This window comes from Protopterus annectens, chromosome 8.part0 (assembly GCF_019279795.1).
Source record: "Protopterus annectens isolate FY-2018-M chromosome 8.part0, PAN1.0, whole genome shotgun sequence".
Classification (NCBI taxonomy): domain Eukaryota; kingdom Metazoa; phylum Chordata; order Ceratodontiformes; family Protopteridae; genus Protopterus; species Protopterus annectens.
Window position 1 is genome coordinate 356,218,047 of NC_056741.1, and position 13,433 is coordinate 356,231,479.

A 13,433-nucleotide genomic window follows, 5' to 3' on the forward strand; every position below is an offset into this window, starting at 1 on the left:
TATTTATTAATTGCTATTTGTTAACTGGGTTGGTCCAACTGAGCCAATTGCCCATTTTCAGTGGAGACCCGAGGAGAAAAGCTCCAATTACAAATTACAGTCATACAAAAAATAAATTACACCTCAAAAAGAGTTTATACAACAAAAGATGAAAACACAATTAAATTGTTTTGTACAGGTTTTTGTAAAAATGAACATAATGTACAGTATCAACTTAATGGTGTGGAAGCTAGTAGAAAAACAAAGGAATTATTTACACATAGAGGGAGCTGGAGAAGGTTTCCACGGAAGAGGAGAAAGAAGAGAAGAAAGAGTAAAGATGGTGGGTCAAAGGAAGAGGTTTTAAGAATCAAGTTGGAGCTAGACGGGCAGGACCCTGTGTTCTGTAGGCAGTGCTTGAGTGCTAGATTGAATTGTGATTTATGGGGGATACTTCTTATATTGTAAGGAAGGGAGTTCTAGGAGTGAGCAACTGAGTATTTATACATTGACTTGCCAATGTTTTTAGATGATTTGTATATGTATAGCAGATGTTTATCTGATGAGTGGAGTTGACATTGGGGGTTATATTGTGATACAGTATTACATATAATGGGGCAGGATGTAGGGCTGTAAAGAATTGAGCATATTATAAGCAGTTGTGGAATGAGAATTTGATTTGGGAATTCAGGATTTAAGGACAAGGCAGTGACAATATTTAAAGGGGAGGTTAGCAGCAGATTTAGCTATTTTATTGTAGGTTTGTTCTAGCTTGCTGAGGCGAGAAGACTGAAATGTTATTGAGGGCTGGAGCTGGATATAGTAGACTGGATAAGAGCAGAGATATGGCTAGGGTGGGTTTAGAAGAATTTAAAAGAAATTTCTGATTTCGGTATAGTAGGGTAAGTTTTTGGTGATTTTTTATGCATAAATTGATATGCATATCAAATTTTAGTTTGTCGCCGATGGTGACACCAAATAATTTGGCGTATGGTTCAGGTTTGATAATGGTGTTGTTGAGGGAGGTAATGGAGAAGGAGGATTTATGTTGTGCAAGTTTTTTTGGAAGGAATAACAAAAGTTTAGTTTTTTGGGGGGTTAATATTAATTGACTGTCAGTGAGCCAGGTCTCTATGGAAGTGAAAGTGTGTTGGGTACATGAAAGGAGTTCAGGGATGGTGTTGGCTGTGATTTTGAGGGTGGAACCATCAGCATATTGTAAAAAGATTGAGAGGTTAGTAGTGGAGTGTAAGTTATTAGTAAAAAATGTTGAACAAGAGGGGACCTAGGATAGAGCTTTGGGGAACTCCAGTGTTGATGGACAGAAAAGGAGAGGTGGTGGTTTGCCAGCATATAGACTGAAGTCTGTTAGATAAATAACTAGAGAACCAGGATATGGAGAGGGGAGAGAAGTGAAGGTCTGAAAGTTTAGTTAACAGTTTACGGTGGAAGACTGTAATGAAGGCTTTGGAAAGATCAAGACATAGACAGGAGAGAAGTAAGTTGTTATCACAGGCAGATTCTGACACTGTTTGAGTGAATGAGAGAAGTGCAGTAGATGTGCTGTGGTGTGGTCTAAGACCATGCTGGGTGGGAGTTAGGAGATGATTTTTAAGGAAGTATTTGAGTAGCTGGGAGTGAATGCATTTTTCAAGTTTTTCAAGTATCTTGGACAGTGGGGATAGTATAGCTATTGGATGATAGTTTGAGGGGTCAGTGGAGGTACCTCCCTTGTGGAGTGGGATTGTGTAAAAGGATTTCAATATGTTGCAGACGAGAACCTTGGTGATAGAGTGATTTATAAGGCTAGATACAGGGTAGGCAATAGAGCTGGCAGCAATGTTAAGAATGTGGAGGGGGTAGATTGTTAACAGAGGGAGAGCAGGGTTTGAGTTTGTTTAATTGGGATTTGATAAAGGAAATGGGAGCAGATTGGAAGGAGAAAGTATTAGAGGAAGATGGACTGTGAGGTAGGGGCAGAGAATGGGGACTGTTTACTCAGTGAGCCAGGGAGCACAGTTAGATTTCACCCGTAGTTTTCTGGATGGGGCTATGCTGTTCAGAATATCTAGGAATATCTTGTTGAGTGTGATAACAGCATCATTATGGAGGAGGTTATAAAGGAAGGTCCAGGTTATTTTGGCCAGTGTGGAGTTAAATTTATCTGGGTCAAAATGAGTAAGGTTACAATGCTCTCTGTAGAGGTGTTCTTTGGGTGTCTTTTGAGACTATCTATGGATATAGATAGGAGAATGGTCACTCAAGGAATTGGGAAGTATGCCAGGGTTGTGATAGACACAAGGATCAGAAATAAGGATCCAGTCTAGCATGGAGCCAGAAGTGGATTTTTTGCTAGTTCTGGTAGGGGAAGATATGAGTTGTTGGAAGCCATATAGATTACTGGCATGAGTAGAGGAAGTGGAGGAGTGAGAAAACCAATCAGTATTAATGTCATCAACTATAATGGTTTCATAAGGAATGTTTAGGGTGAGCGATGATAGAAAGTTTTTCAGAACAGGGATGCTATCGCCTGGGGGGGATGTAGATAGATACAATGGCAAATTTTTTATGGGGGTTGAGGTGGCAGTTAGCAATGAGTATCTCTGCAGGAGCAAAGGTAGGCAAGGGGGTAGAAAGAGGAGAGATGTTAAACTGGTTGGAGTAGAGGATGGCAACACCTCCACCTCTTTTGTTTGTTCTGTCTGCCCGATAGATATTGTAGCCTGGGGTTAAGATTTCAGAGTTAGAGATGTGAGGCTTTAACCAGGTTTCAGAGATGGTTAAAATATGGGGGGAGTTAAGGCCGATCCAAGATTGAAGTTCTGTAGTTTTGTTTACTATGCTTTGGATGTTCAGAGAGAAAATTGTTAGGGATTTAGGGGGGTGAACATGAGTTTGGGGAAAAAAGTGTGTGTGTGAAGAGTTGGGAGAATGTAGGTTAGGGGTAGAGATGATTGGGCCGGGGTTGGGATGCATATCTCCAGCCAAGAGAACGGTGTCACAGAAAGAGAGTAAGAGGGAGAGAAGTGACTAGTTGTGACTAGAACCAGTTCATCTAGTGAGCTAACATTAATGATGTCCAGGAATATGTGTGTGTATTTATTTGAAGTGGTGTAGGTTTCCAGTTAATGAAGGAATAATTGAAGTTTCCCAACATAATAGTGTTAGGCTCACTAGAGAACACTAGCTCTGGAAGGGTTAAGGGGACAACTGTCCTGGGTGCAAATGGGGGTGGGTGCAATCAACTGATCCCAATTGCTCTTTAATGCATACTGGCTTTTAAAATCTGGTATTGCAATTGTGGTTAAACCTGAGTGCTGTGGCACTCCGTTTGTGGTCTAAACTGTAGTAACTGCTTGTTTCTTTTTTTGCTTTGTAAAACCTGAGTGCTGTAGCACTCCATACAGGGTATAAGCTGTAGCACCTGCCTACTACATTTGTAGCAAGCAGTTTGCTACAATTAAAAAAGATTATTTTCAGTGTTTTTATTTTGTTTTAATTTATTCATTAATGTTTTACTGTAATGTGGGGAAGAATGAACAGGGGCAGGGAGCAGAAATGGGACCCGATTGGTTCCTTCATTTCAGGATCTCCAGGTATCTGATTGGCTATGCCTTAGATAGGTGGGATTGTCAGTTTGGTTAGATATGTCTCATGGGCAGCAGGTGACATGGAAAAAAATGGAGATGTTGTGTTAGTTTGCCATGCTGTGATACGGAGATCTATTTACTGTGTAAAGCATATGTAGATGTTCAAGATCATAGGTTCATAGGTTCATAGGTTGGTACTAGGCTATCGACCCTAGGGCCTATACAAGCCTGACCATAACAATTCCATAACAATTCCATGGATATTTCTTCCCACAATATTTACTTCCCTGGACCCCTGTCTAGCAGGGCGACTGATGTGATCCTCGGGGTGAATTTCCCATCCAGTCATCAAGGTTCCTTTTGAAGAGGGCCAAGGAGGCGCTCTGCTTGACATGTATGTGTAGTCTATTCCAGAGTCTGGGGAGTCTCTGGGTCAGGAACCTATCCTTCCAGCATGTTTTATTCATTGTGATGACAAGGTTTAGATCCCTGGAGCGTGTGGCTCTGAGAGATTGGGATTTCTTTAAGTGGAGCATGTCCAACAGCTCAGGGTTTGACATGGCCTTGTATGTTAAGCAGAGATCGCCTCTGAGTAGACGATATGCCACAGGTATAGCTGGAGTGTTTTTAGACGGTCAGCATAGGGCATCTGCTTTAGGCCTGTGATTCTTTTAGTGAAGTATTTCTGTGGCCTTTCCAGCTGTTGCAGATGTCTTGTGAGGTACATACCAAATGGGGCGTTGTACCCTATAATGGATCTAATGAGGGATGAGTACAGTGGGAGAATGACCTCTTTTTTTCTGAATGAAAAGCCCTTAGTGATGAGGTGTGCCACATAGAAGGATTTCCTGACTGTTGTGGCGATGTGGTTATCGAAGGTGAGACCACTGTCCACCTGTGTCCCTAAGTCTCTCATCACACTTTCGGTGTTTAGTGTCCTGCCACGTATGTGGTAATTCATGGGTACATGTTTTTTCCCAAAGGGGATAACTATACATTTCTTGGCATTAAGCTTGAGCCCATGGCTCCGGCACCAAGCATCTGTTTCTGTAAGGCCCTTTTGTAGAATATCATTGCCCTGGCTTAAGGGCCTGGAAGTGAGATGGTTTCTTAGGAATACAGACATGCCCCCTCCTTTTCCACCCTAGGTCTGAAACAGTGGTAGGTAGTGAAACCTTGCACTGCGGAGGTGATTTTGCTGCTCTGAAACCATTTTTGACTAGCTACGCAGATATTTCAGGAGTTAAGAATGCCTATAAGGAGAGCAACTTCTCATATAGGATTTTAGTATTGGGAAATGATACAGTTATATAGTATTGATTTTGATTAGTCATGTAGGCAATTTGAAGAGACCACCCTTGCCTAAAAAAAGCATTATGGGAGAGGAAAAAGTCCAGGCCAGTATACAGAAGGCATGAGGAGAGAGGTGTAGGCCATCCTTAGCAAAGCAGCCAGGGTTGTTAATCATCTCTCTGGCTGATATATATTGGATCCCCTTAGAATGATACCAATAGCTAAGCCAATAATGGAAGATAGTTATCTTTTCTTTGTACTGTAACATCATTCTCAGTGATGGTAGGATATTGTTCAGTACAAGTTTCATGCCAATTTAAGATAAATATTCATTTTCATCTATCATATATTTCTTGATGTGATCCAAACACTTATATCTCAAGTCATTCGCTCTCACATGCACTCTGACCGTGTTACATGAGTACACAGGTTGAAGGGACTTGAAGGCCTCAGTGACACTGCAGATCCTGGCAACTGAGAGGCAGCTAACAAATAACTGCATGTTTGCTCAGCCTTATGAGTAATGCACCTGTATGTACAAATACACCTATGACCAAGACGTTATCAGAAGTATTGTCTTGGTCTGCTGCCTTAAGGGCTTTTCTGGAACCCACACTTGAGGATTCTGGTTCTGGAATCAGTGTTGCATCTTCAAGACTTTTAGAACAAAGCATTTTACATAGTATTTCTGTCACTATTTTCTTACTACAATCAATTGTTTGATTGTGTGGAACTTTAGCACAGAATTAAGTCTATAAGTTGTTAATGTGCTTTACCATACAGTCTTGGGTTTGAGTCCCTCTGTCTTGATTTGAATACTGAGTGAAATCGAATAATGTATTTAAACAGACAAAGCTTTGGGATGACTCCTGAAAAGAAACACAAAACTGGATGCTTTACCCATTGTTACATCAAACCTTGATTATTGAATTTTAGTGTTAATGGTTTACGAAAGCCGCGGTGGTACAGCAGTAGCGTTGTTGCCTCACAGCAAGAGGTTCTCCTGTTCAATTCTCGGCTGGAGTGCCTTCTGTGTGGAGTCTGCATGTCCTCCCCATGGTCGAGTGGCCTCCAAAATACATGCGTGAATGGGCATGCCTTCGCTGAAGGTTGGGCGGTGGGCTGGCAACTTGGCACCATAAAAGTCTACTGCCAGTCATTAGTGGACCAGAGTTCCGCTGTGGCGACCCTAACCGGAAAAAGCCGAAAAGACAAAGCAAAGTGTTAATTGTTTACAAGTGGGTCAATAAAGCTAATCTTTTGTCATACTGCTACTAATCTCAGAAATTATTTTCAGTATATCAGTCAGCCTACAAAATTATGCATTTGTCTGAATTTATTACAACCTCAATACCAGTTCTCTAACAAAAAATAAAAATCATACTTTAGAAAATAACATTTACAATAGTTAGCATTTGAATAGGTTTCTTTCAGTTATAGTTTGGGATGTAACTGAAATATTAGGGTGGACAGGTGGGAGAATGTTGACAGCATCCACTACATTCTACTCCAAAGCCACTGGGTTTACTGCATTGATACTGTCAAGGGAAACACCATGTTGTTTATAAATATAGGAAAATAATTCCTGACAGCAGGAGAAAGAGAACACTGCTGGACAGGGAAAACAGGTGTTGACTTTGTGGGAACATGAGTGAAATTCTTGGCTAGGCTTATAAGGACCTCCTGGCCAATAGCCTAATATCGTTCTATGAACCTATATAAGCTGTCACTGACTACAGCCCAGTTGGCCCACATTTGATTAGCAGCTTGGGTGACTGATAGAGCATCAGGAGTGATGGGTGTGCCCATTCTGGGGAGGAGGAGGATGCGAGAGTGGGTCAGTGCAGTCTGTCTATTGTACGACCCCAGAGATGTTGTCAATGAACATGTTTTGATAGCAAACAAAGGGTAGGTTAAAAAAATAGAAACTCTCTGATGAATGTTTGACAGTACAACCCCCAGGATGTCCATAAGCTCTTTGCTGGCCCAGATATAGAAATTTGTATTAGTCTGGCGGTAGGCTGGAGTGCTAGAGTGGCCGGTTGACCCAACAATGGTCACAGGGCATTGGACTGACTTTCCAGATGAAGGTAAGGTGAGCAAAAAAAAAAAAAAAAACAATGTTGTCAATAGCATTTTTGTGTTCATAAGGAGGTACGATGCCCTACTGGGGTAAGACTGCTTTATCATGGAAGTTTCTAAACCATAACCTTAACCTATTTGTTGTTATTTATTATTGAGTATGAGGCAAAGACTGGACAAAGGAGAGATCAGTGACAATCTGAAAAAGTGATTTCTGTATCATGGGGATACTTGTGAGTATGCAAGGAGAACTCCCAGATAGATCAGCAAGCTCAGAACAGTAGAATTTTGCACAACCACAAATAGCAGCCATCACAGTGGTCTGGTGATGGTTATCTGGATTCTTCTTTTAATTAATCAAGAGTCATCTTCTCTGTACAAAGCCCAATATCCTTATCTGGCATTCAAATATAGAATATGTTTTAAACAATTGAAGTAGACATGTTTTCTAATACTCAGTAAATGTATACAACATGGTATTATGGATTACATCAAAGGCTTTTATGCATTCATTCTGTTAGCATAAAGGATGTTTACCTTACAGCCACAAGGAACAGGGTTTGATTCTCACCTTTTAGTGAAACTGGCTAGGCTTAAAAAAATGACCCACAAGAGCAGTGTGTCTACTACTTAAAATATATTTTGTTGGTAGTTCCATGTGTGTTGAAAACCATAACATGAACTTTAGAATTTTAAATGTCTTCTGTAAAACAGATAACTCTTCAGCACAGTAACACTGCTGTAATCTGCCTGGCAAACTATAAGTGGATTTTATTTGTACTGTTTTAGCTAGTACCTACATGCTGTATGGGTATTATGCTTGTGAACAAAAACAGATGTTTGGTCTTCTAGAATCTGTAAAGCAATATGAAGAAGTAAGAGTTGATACAATGTAACACCTCTCAGGACAAGATGGTGCTATGCAAATTACTTTATTATTTTTTTTTTTTAGCTGTATGGCCAGTACACAGAGCAATTGGGAGAGTTTGCACGAAAAGAAGCTGCTCGAATTCGGGAGAGAAATGCCAGTAATGCTGCCAGTGCTGACCAAGCTCCTCCTCATCGTCCATCATGTACAGATAAAGGGCATGAGCCAAAGCGTGAACCATACTCCAAATGTCGAGGTAATACATGTGGGCTCTGTTTAAGGAGGTAGGGTGGTACATTCATGTGGGATGGCACAAGTATCTTTTATAATTTTAATAGTGGAAGTTCACCAACATAGTGCACATGGAGAACATTCTCAATAAGCTTATTCTGATGAGATGTACAAACAAAACATTACTGTATAAACATATGATATGGGACCATATACGGGAATCGAGAATTATTGTTTGGGTGTACATTTTACAAACATAATAAAGTGACACATTGTCTTTGACATTATGAATAACTATTAGAAGCTGGTTATGTGGTAACGAATGATGGCAGTCTGACAGCAGTTGCCATAGTGACCCTCATTCAACTAGTAAGTGTGGGTGGCAGAACAGCCAGTTGGTGGGAATGGAAGTTAGCGAATGAGATGAATTTTTCCATCTTGGGGTGAGAATGGTTGCTCAGCCATTAACGTAAGTGCTACCTGTCAGAGGTCAGGTTGTGTAGCAATAGAAAGAATGGCCTGAAATAAAATGCAATAATGTTATAACTGGATTTTGATTTGTTGTGTGGTTACACACACATGCGTACACACACGCATACACCCACACAAAAATACATGCATAGACACACGTGTGCACATACACACACACACACACACACACACACACACACACACACACACACACACACACACACACATGCATGCACATGTGCGCACACACATGCAGACACACACACACACACACACACACACACACACACACACACACACACACATGGAAAATGACTCAACACTGGTCAATAATTGCATGACTGTGAGCCCAGGTTTAGCAGCTTCAGCAGTACACACATCAGCCACCAATGGCATGAAGTTAGGAGCATTAAAAAAAGTTGTAATCCCAGCTGGAAGAAAAACATCATTCCTAGGTTTGTGCCTTCCTCTTTTAGTGTCCGAAGTAGATGGAGAAAGAAAGGAAAGAATGAGCCAAGATGAGCCAAGATGTGGCAAGGCTTAATGTTTGCTGGGGTGGGTGGACGTGAAATAAGAAAGCATTTTAAACAGTATTTATAAGTATTAGAATATATTTGTGACAAAACATAAACTGAGGCTGATAGCTGGGATAACCTGTAGTTTATACATATAAGGAATATGAATTTGAAGGATATTTTGGTTAATATGAACCTATGAAGCTATATAATGTGATTAGTCAATCAGCTACTTTTACACAATGTGATAAGTAAAATGACCCTAAGTAATGCATCATATGTAATGTTTTAAATGTTGCTTGAGTTAAATTCAAACATATTGTTATTTTAAAACAGTTTTTGCATGGAACAAATAAATTGCAAGCTGCTTACATCCTTATCTTGCATACTAATGCCAGACAAATGGGAGTGTGCAATACTGTACCTCCCATCATGTTACAAACATGTGTAAAGGATTTATATTCATCATCTCTTTGAAGAAGAGCATGGTAGAGTGGAATTAAAATAGCCATTACACAATGTCACGTTCAGATTCACTGCAAAATTGTATAGGTGGGAGCTGCGGCATGCAATTACATTTTGACAACCAGCATTCTGCTGTGTCCTGTTGCCTCTTGCCCTGTTCTTTCCAATGTATGGTGGTCTGATAGATTTTTAGTTTTTATAGTAGTGGTAGAGTTGGAGACACCTATTACCTTCACCTCCCTTACCAGTGACTTCACATATTTCTATCTGCGTGTCTTCACCTATTCTAGGTAAAATCACTGGGAGGACCAATAATGGTACATATATAAAATGATAATGGGGATCTACTTTTGTTAGATAATTATTTTTTTAACGTATCATTTTTGTTGTTGAACATATATATATATATATATATATATATATATATATATATATGTAAATATATGGGTTTACTTGAGTAGACAGAAAAGCCATTAAATAGAAACTTACTTGATCTAGATAAGTATGCTGAATCCTCACTTTAACAAACTTTCACAGTTTTATATGTATGTATACATATATATATATATATATATATATATATATATATATATATATATATATATATGGATTCACTTTATAACCTCGAAATACTAAAATATCGAATTTCACTATCTCGAGACTATAAAACCAAATCCACAAAACACTGACACAAAAAAAACGTGAAATTCACAACACCGAAAAAAACACGCACACTATACCACACATATGCCACAACACCCACAACACAATATAAAGAAACAAAACTACACACATACACAACTAATACACACATAAGCAGGGGGCAAGCCCCCCTGCACCCCCACCCCCTCTACTTATATATACTAACTCAGAGATCGCACAAAACAAAACAAAAGCCAACTCACACACGCACATTCTCAGACCCCTCACAAACACATCAAACACATCAGCACACTCACACACACTCTAACTCCCACTCAAAACCCTTAGAAAACACTTACCTGACATAACACCTACATCCACACACGGCACCGCACACCATCAAAACACAATCCCGGACATTACACAGTGTAAGGTCATAACCGTGAATTCGACATATATTTGAGTTCGCGATTATGACCTTTCGCTATCTTTAACATTCGGCTTTATAGTCTCAAGATACTGAAATTCAACATTTCAGTAATTCGAGGTTATGAAGTGTTTATTTATATATATATATATATATATATATATATATACATATCATTAATACCCAACATTAAAAAATAAAACATAATTTCTTTCCATGTCTACTTAATCTCACCTCATGCATAACCACAACATAGCACTCATTACATCCTTCCCCAGAATTCTCTCCTTACAAATATTGCTTTTCGTAAATCACCATATGCAGAATTCAAGTTATCCTACTTTCCTGCTCCTCCTGTTTTGGAAAGTTATCCCCATGAAGGGACAGTGTAACTTATATCTGTTAATTCCTGTGCCTGTACTGAGTACTGCAATTTCTACTCCACCATAACCACACATTGTTTGTGCATTGTTGCATTGTTCACTTTTGTCTCTGCTGAACACTCCCGTACACCGCGTTGTTATCCATTGTGCATAATCCTTCCCCCTCCTTCTGTATAAACTTCCAGATTCTCCCCTTTCCAGGCCTTAGCTATCATCTCCTCACTTCTCCAGTGAGCAGTTGAAGTTCTAGTATTTCATCTCCAATCCATCCCTTTCCCTTGCACACTTCAATAAAAGGCATAAGTCACACTGATCTGTTTTCTTCTTCTCTAGTAATTTACTAAAGATTTATCTTGCGCCCTTCCATACTGGTGCAACCAACCTGCAAGTCCACTACATGTGCAGTTGATCATTATATTCCTCCTCATATCTCTAACACTCTGTGGATGGATGTCATACTTCTTGGTGCATCTTTCCAGGGGTTCTTATATCATCTGTGCACCATCCTTCTGTACTGATCCCCAAGAGGCCAGCCTTTTTTAATAATAATAACCCTATTTGTTAACCAGGTAGGCCCACTGGACACACAGTCCCTTTTCAGGGTGCTCAAGGTCACACATCACTAAAGGAATCAAACCCTGTACCACAGGTACTACAGCTCGCAACCTTAACCTCTGCGCCAACTGCCAACATTCTCATCATTGCTAATATTCCTTACTAAAACCATTTATCTGCCCATACCACATCCTCTTTACTCCACACACCCTCCTTTATCTTCATTAACACTCTTTCTTTCTTTATTGGGTTGTTAATCCATTTTTACCCTCTCCTCCCCCCTCCTCCTAATGTGTGCTCATCTGCCGGACTAGCAAAGCTGGGCACCCACAGCCTTTGGGTTGGTAAGATTATGACCAAGACTTCCCCTATCAGATCAGCGCACTGACTATGCTACCCCAAGAGTTAATTGCCAACAAGCTCAAAGTTCTCCACACTTGGTGTTTCTGGAACTTACTTCTTGAGTCACATGAAAAACATACTTCGGCTTTTTGTGAATGTCGCCATACCAGCTGACATATGCATCATTGTTCTATTTCTGATTCCCAGCATTAGTTTGCAGTACATAGTGATGCACTACATGCGTCTCAGACATGCTCTCATTCATTCACAGTACAAGTCCAGCCGTTTACTACATCCGTTAGTGGTGAAGTAAATATAGTGTTACTTTAACAAAAGCATTTTACATAAAAGTGTATTTACCATTCTGTTTCAACATCACATAACATGAACATTGTCACACACTGATAAAGTTAGTCTTATTACAGATATTCTGTTAACAGTAGGCAGTATTTACATAGCCGAGTATCTTGCACCTTTTTAAGTAAATAGGCTCTAAGCAAATGAGGCCCTTTTTGTAACATAACTCCACTGGTTGGCGAGCTACAAACACATGCTTTTAACAGAGTAGCAAAATGTGAACAATAGACTAGACAAGAACATTTTCCACAGGCACAGTTGTAATAGTCATTATTCTCAAGCATAGTCCTGCACAAATTTTCAACAGAGTATATTCTGATTACTGTTATTATATAACATATGTTTGTAGCTTTCCATAATGACTATGTTCATTAGCAGCCTACAAAAATTCCTCACATCACACACTTTAATCACAGATGAATCGACTGTCATAACCTCAGTACCCTTCTATGCACTTTCAGTTCTGTGCATCTCAACCATGAAGATTAGATGTCCAGTTAGCATCCTACAGCTGGTTTTCTTTTTCCAGTGATACCATGCCTGGCCCCCTCCTCTCTGCTTGATCAGGGCATGTAAGTTCAACAAGTGTTTCTTCTACTGTGCCATTTAAAGCATGGAAGGCATTTGCAACATTTGCAAGGGAATCTATTTTTCTCTCCAACCCACTAACAATTTTGCATGTTACCACTTTTGTATTTGTGAATTGTTTCTGCTTCATTGTTAGCCCACAACATGTTTCTTTTCCAAAGAACTTTTAACATTACAGACTACATTAGAAATGTTGCAGCCTCATGTTTGTCTTAAATGACAGGCTGTTTGTAAGCAATCCTTTAAATTTCTGATAAATTTATGGTGGAAAATCATCTACCCATTACAAAGCCAATCCTGAGTTCTGCAGTTTTAAAAATCCATCCCTTCATCTTTTAACAATGGCATTTTACAATTAGGTATCTATGTCAATATTTCCAGAAGTCTGTGAACCACCACCATAAAACCCTTCCCGAGTGCTGAGTTTTAAAAATCCATTCCTTAAGCTTGCAACAATGGCATTTTACAAGTGTCTCGGTCTATCAGCTTTACCAGAAAATCTGTCAACCCTGTGTACCCTATCAGTTTATTTAACCCATCAATTCCTTTGGTTTCTTGCCATAGCCACTGTTTTGTATATTGTACTGCTTCTTTTCTCTCCAGCCCTTCCTTCAGCCTGATGTACAGTGGATATAAAATCTGTGG

General features: G+C 39.7%; 1 protein-coding gene across 1 annotated transcript in view; it reads left to right on the plus strand.

Annotated features, from left to right (window-relative positions):
* The window catches only part of CLCN1 (chloride voltage-gated channel 1), a 2,440,475-nt gene that overhangs the window by 583,234 nt on the left and 1,843,808 nt on the right, over positions 1–13,433 (plus strand). Inside the window, exon 2 of the mRNA XM_044079868.1 lies at positions 7,897–8,068. Coding sequence (XP_043935803.1) covers positions 7,897–8,068 — 172 coding nt within the window. The remainder of the gene's footprint in view (positions 1–7,896; positions 8,069–13,433) is intronic.